Below are 6,835 nucleotides of genomic sequence, written 5' to 3' on the forward strand. Positions count from 1 at the left end.
CAGTGAATACCCCTATTTCTTCCAAGAGGGGGGTCATTTCTATCTCTCCAAAGTGGAACACGACTCGTTCTTTGTCTCAGAACATTGTGGCAGCTTCGATTAACATGTTGTTTGGATGAAGGCTCAATAAAGAAGGTAGATTTCCCAAGACCCTTTTCATATGATTCTTATCACTTGATGAAAGATCCTCCCACCAATCTAGCAACAATGATGGTATGTTACGTACCATGCCGAATCTGGGGACCTCGTGCCTCATATTCTGCAAAACAAATATAGTTAGGCCCTTTCATCCCCTCTAGATCCGACTATTTATACAACAATGATAGCATATTGGCACTTATTTCTCCAAATTAATGCACACAATCATGGTTGCGTCCGTTGGGATTATGGAAAACCCGATGGACTTTGGACGAGGCTTGTCTTAAAGGGTTATTATGTGGACAACATATTAACCCAGTGACACCACCGAATTCAAATGTTCCGCCAGTTGATGCACTAATTGTGCATAGAGTTGACATTTATCGCACTTTTGTACAAATATATTTGTGTCTTACACCATCCGGGGCCAATAGTAGCCAGCTCTTATTAACATAAGAAGTGACGAGTCTGTACCGAAATCGTTCCCGCACACTCCTTCATGAACTTCTCTAATTACATAGTCAACCACTGAAACCCATAAACACTTAGCCAATGGTCCTTGGAATGACCTCCTGTAAAATTATCCATCAATGAGATAATAACGAGTTGCCTAGGTCTATAATGTATGGGATGCTTTCACGTCTTCAGGCAATTTGACATGCCTTAGATATTCGATAAATGCATTTATTCAATCCCAAATTAAGTTTGTTGAGTTAGCCTCATAGTAACCAGCCACATCTAACACCGAATGCAACAATTGAACTAACGCACCAACATCAGACACTTTTATTTTTGTAGACGAACCCAAATTAGCCAATGCATCTACCTCTACATATTCCTCCCTTAGTATGTGAATGATTGACCACTCCCTGAATCGGGAAAGTAATACTTGAACCATGTTCAAGTATTGTTGTATGCGTTCCTCCCTGGTGTCGATAATTCTGTATAGTTGGTTCACCACCAGCTGGGAGTCACACTTTATTTCGATGACCTCGAAGCCTAGTCCCCGATCTAATTCAAGTCTTACAACCAAAGCCTCATAATTAGCTTCAGTGTTAGTTAATGGCACAGTTCTAATGGACTGTCTCAAGGGTTCCCCCGAAGAAGTGATTAATACTACCCCAAGACCGGAACTTTTTACGTTGGAAGACCCATCCATAAACAAGGTCCAAACTGCTGATACTGTTACCGATACCAGCATTGCTTCTTTATCAGCTAAAGACATTAATCCCGCACTAAAGTTAGCCACAAATTCAGCCAAAATTTGTGACTTTATTGCACTCTTGAGCTTGTATTCAATGGAGAATTCATTAACTTTGACTGCCCATTTAGCCAAACAACCCGACAACTCAGTCTTATGAAGGACATTCCTCAAAGGGGGTTTGTCTATTTCTTCATATTCACTTAGATATCCTGCTTTAGGACATTGGCAAATAAATGACCTTAACTATGTTTGAGTCATGTTGCTTATGTGTTTGTTTGAGGAGGAAACTTTGAGACTCTTAATTGCTCCCATTATGTGTGAAAGTCCTAAATACTTTTGACTGTTGCCTTAGAATTTTTGCCTTTTTATAACCTTAGGGGTATGTCTAGAACCACCTATAGGTAGAGGTCCTAACTCCTTCCAGGACTATTAAGAAGGGACGGGTAGCAGCATGCAATAGGAATTGTTGACTAAACACTCATTTTGCATGACCAATAAGGGGATGAGAAGGGTAGACATGGGATATGATGACTATGCATTAATGTCACGTGTAGCCCCTCATTGAGGAGTGTTTACCGGACATTACATGGGGTGATCCTATAGGATAACCAACCTAGGACCCCTCTTTACCAAATCCTTTCTTTATTTAAAACTTTGTTTTACAACTTATTCAAACCTTTTTCTTACTACTTGAGTTATTCTAATGTACTTTACTTGCAACCTATTTGATTCAATTGTTTACATGTAATGGACTAATTTGTGAATATAAGTTCGATCGGGACCCACAGTTATGGACCAAGAGGGGTGCCTAACACCTTCCCCTTGAGGTTACTTCGAGCCCTTACCCTAATCTCTGGTAATGCAACCCAACCCAAGAGTTAATCGCTCTAGGTGCCCTAACACACCATAATCTTTTAGGTGGCGACTCATCAAATACCTAATTCCCTAAAGAAAATGAGTCATTGCACCCCATGAATGTCAAAACCCCGGACCTCTCCCAGTCAAAAAGGGGAGCAAAACGGGGGCGCGATAGTCATTTGAGTTGTTGTTCCCAGATCCACTATCGGTACCTCCTGCTTCATTGAAACCGATCTCCCGTGGAGCGTCATTATCAGTTCTTGGATCTATTTAATTTGCGGGAACACTAGGAGGAATCGGAGCCATTCCATTAGCATTATTGGAAGCACCTGATAACGCCTGCTTCAATTCTATCATCACCTGATCTTGTCTTGAGAGGTGATCCATAATCGCTCTTTGTTGTTCTCTCAAGATTTTGACCGTTTCAACAATGTGTTCATCATCCGCATCATCATAAGTTGGGACCCTTATATATCAAGGATACTGACCTTCGCGAACTGGAGTTGCTTCATCTCCTTCATTACGGGTTTCACTGATGGAATCATCACGCTGGAACACTCTTCATGCTCATTGTGTGCTCCAACATTGTTGACATTGTTGACATCATTAGCTGCTATACCTGATTTTCTTTTGCAAATGAAGGTATACAAATTTGTTAGTAAGAGATAAATGGATCAAAGCAATTACACATGAGAGCTGACTTCAGCTTATGAAATAGAATTAAAGGAAGTATAAGCCTGGCTATGAATTTAGCCTCTCCGATGACAGAAGCGAGAACAATATTCAAGAATAAAGACAAATAATCATTTTATAAGATGAGAGCTAACTTAAGCTTTTGTGTGCAGAATGTTTCCTGTCTACAATGGGTGCTAATTCTCCTATTTATAGCTCAATTTAGGGAGACAATATCCCCAAATCAAGCTCCTCTTGAATGAGAATAAAATCGTCATTGATGGGTGCATAAGGGTTGGATATAAATGCATATATTCTCTATATTGACCGCTCATTGAATGCTACCCGATGTCAATATTTTGAATCTTTATCATCAGCTACTCTGTCCTCAGGATTCATTCAGCACCGGTCATATGCTTGCAACCGGTATCGATTATTTGTTGATTCACATCTTATCTATCTTCAACTCCAGGTGTCACTTCTTCATTCAACCAAATGTCTCTAACCAAATTTACCGAATACATTACCCTTACTAGTGTGGAAGTACTTCAAACCAAAGTAACCAACGAACTCAAAGATCGGTTGCAAATTACACTTACTTTTGTTTATTTTTTGTTAGAAAATAATGCAGAAGGAAGAAGATAATTCAAAACGTGCGTACGAAAAATCTGAGAGAATGGCCAGTTATTTATAACCAATAGATTGAGTTGAAACCGAAGCTTTGCAACTCTTCCTTTGAGGTTGCAACTCAAAAGTGGTTGTTTGTGAAACGGCTATTTATGCAAAATCGCTAATTTCAAATTTTAATGGAAAAATCAAGACAGAGAAAAATTAAATTGTCATTACAAACTGTCACATTAATAAAATATTAATATCAACGAATAAATTTGATCCAAAAAATTAATCAATTAATCAGATCATTTGACTGAATCCAAAAGCCAAAGACAAGCACGTGACAACAGCGCAAGGCATGCATTCTTCTGAACTCTTTAAGAGCTAGAAGAAGTGTAATTTTATATAAACCCATCAAATATCTTTTCCTTCTCCAATATGGAACAATGTTCTTTTGTAAAAGAGGAAATTTAAAAAAAATCTCCATTTTCCATTCACACCACTTTTAAGCCAAAAAAACCCAATAGTTCCTTAGATAAATTTATTTCTATAAATAAGAGGGACAGTTTTTATGTTAACCACGTAACTCAAAATTACTGTTGCAGTTAAAATTCTTGTTATCTGGGGAGATGATATGGAGAAAAGAGGTGGCAGATATGGACGACATCTGAAATCCAACATATATTCCACTGGTGAAAAGAATTATGTATGAGTTCGACCAATATAAAGTAATTGTTACTTATCAAATCATCTAACTAATAAATATAAGTAAATGTCTATATAAGAGTCCGGAACTAAAATATGATTCTTTTGGACTCAAAAAACTAAAATATGAGGAAAAAAATATAGTGACCATAATATATATATATATATATATATATATATATAGCGTCTTTTTAAAAGACGCTATATATTTAGCGTTCTTTACTAAAACGCTATACATATTAAGTGGACCCATAGATAATTCTTCTGCGCTTAACTGACATAACAATAATTTATCTGGGTATAGCGTTTTAAGCTAAGACGCTATACCTCAAATAATTGAACCCTCGGACTGGTTTTTGCCTTATTTAAAGAGGTGAAGGATTTTGTAAAAATACATTCATAAACATTTTCAAGTCTTCTGATAGTTTTTTTTGTCAAGTTGTTTTACATTTTGTCATAATGTCTAAAGAGCAAAAAATTAGGGTTTCATTATATTAGGGGAGTGAGGTTATGGCGGCGAATAACTCAGTAAGCTATAGTTTATCTCCACAGTCTCATGTTAAGTTGCCACTTACAATGGAGTACGATAAATTGGTGTCGTTGTTATATAAAAAATGAGTGTGAGCAAACGTTCGATAAATCTTAAGATAACCGGAAGATATCTGTATTCTGTGATTCCGCAAGGGGTTACTTGTTATGCTAAGATTAACATCAAAGACGATGAAAATCTGAGAGATTTTTTGAGGACTCCAGATGAATACCGAGAATTTATTGTGATAAAACTACTGGAAATATACATCAAGGTTGAAAACGTTCCCAATAATGAGGTTGCGCAAAGTAGGGAAATCCTTCAATCATCGGGTGGTTATTTTTGAGCAGTTTTAGATGAACAGGCTCCGGCTGAAAGAGTTTGGCCGGATCTAAACTTATCTCCAGGGGCGAATGAGGAGCGAAGTAATAATTTCTCCCCTAATATACATAATCCACAAGCCTAGTGGTAAACTTCAATTTTCCTTTGTGTTACGATGTATATTTTTGTGTATTGTATTTATATTAACACTCATATATTCCACAAAGGGTACCGACTAGATATTAATTTTATAAGTTATCAACCAACGGCCAGTTGGAATATGCCTAGTTTTGGTGTGTTGGATCATGGTGGTCCATCCGGGAGTCAGCATCAACAAGATAATGTGCATCATGGGATATCAACACATTATGATTTGTAAGTGAATATATAAAGTTATATGTATTGTTTGGACCAATTTTAGTAATTCATTATTCTTTGGTTATGCAGTGAAAACGAGCAACTTGATGGTCTTATCCTTACTCAATTGCCCGAAGATGATGTATTTACTCGAGATCTGGCAGATGCGCAGAGTCAGGAAGAGAATAGTGACTATGACAACAATGCCGATGAGTCTGTAGATGACACACCCTTCCATGATGAGGGTGATGCTTAGGAGGAAGAGAATGTCGAACCTGATTTGACGAGGGAGAATGCTCCACCTCCCGTTAGAACAAGAGTGTATGAGTCCCACGTGCCATTTCATTCAAGGCATATTCCCTACCTTGATCATTTGCCAAGTATGCCGGATGTGGATGGCCTCACAAGGGATATTGATGAAATTCGAACAGCAATGTGGGATGAATCTAGACCACCAGTGCTATCAAAGGGCATGCTTTTTCCTAATAAGGCGCACCTAATCAAGGTGGTGAAAATGTATAGCATAAAAGAGTGTTGTGATATGATGGTATGAGAGTCATCTCCAGATGTATACAAGGTTGTTTGCCGTAAATAGTTTACGGGTTATAATTGGATGTTGCGTGCGAGGAAGAAGAAAACAAATATGTGGGTTGTGGGTAAACACATTAGCACCCACAATTGTGAAAAGGATACATTCAACGGGAATCACTTTAACTTGGATGTTGACTTGATTTCTCTTATCTTAATTCCACACATTGAAGCCTCCATAAGGTACAACATCAAAGAGTGTATTACATCTGTCTACCAGGAATATGGGTGTACCATTACAAAAAGAAAGATATTTCTCGGGCGCAAACGTGCGCTTGAAATTGTTTATGGTGACTGGGATAAGTCATTTGCATCTCTACCCACGTACATGGTCGTATTGTAACACTTTAACCCTGGGACTTTTGTTGAATGGAAGCTTGAGCGGAGTTCGGGAATACCAAAATATATATTCAGATACGTGTTCTGGGCATTTAGACCACAATTGATGGTCTTATACATTGTCGTCCGGTAATATCCATAGACGACACTCATGTCTATGGAAAGTATGATATTTAGTTGTTGATCGTTATTGCAGTAGATGCTAATGGACAAATATTTCCCCTAGCTTTTGCTATTTGTGCCAATAAAATCCAAGAGACGTGGACGCTATTTTTGAACAACTTGAAGGAGCACGTTGTCAAACAACGTTCAAGTATATGTCTAATATATGATCGACATGGAGGTATTTTATGTTCTATATAGCATTTTCCTGAATGGGAGGAACTGTATGCATACCATTGTTACTGTGTGAGGCACCTCAAAGCCAATTTCCAGAGGGCGCATCCCAACAAGGACTTGCTTGATTTAATGTGGATGGCTGCAACTGATCACCAGGAGTGCTAATTCAGGAG

The 6,835-nt window shown here is 38.0% G+C and overlaps 1 protein-coding gene across 1 annotated transcript; it reads right to left on the reverse strand.

The window, feature by feature from the left end:
- Nucleotides 1-826: 826 nt before the first annotated feature.
- Nucleotides 827-2,587, reverse strand: LOC142175959 (uncharacterized). The gene is made up of 2 exons (XM_075242970.1): nucleotides 2,530-2,587; nucleotides 827-1,551 (listed from the first exon to the last, which is right to left on the reverse strand). The coding sequence occupies exons 1-2, from the start codon at nucleotides 2,585-2,587 to the stop codon at nucleotides 827-829; spliced, it is 783 nt and encodes a 260-aa protein (XP_075099071.1).
- Between the last annotated feature and the right edge of the window lie 4,248 nt (nucleotides 2,588-6,835).

Source organism: Nicotiana tabacum, chromosome 22, assembly GCF_000715075.1.
Source record: "Nicotiana tabacum cultivar K326 chromosome 22, ASM71507v2, whole genome shotgun sequence".
Classification (NCBI taxonomy): Eukaryota; Viridiplantae; Streptophyta; class Magnoliopsida; order Solanales; family Solanaceae; genus Nicotiana; species Nicotiana tabacum.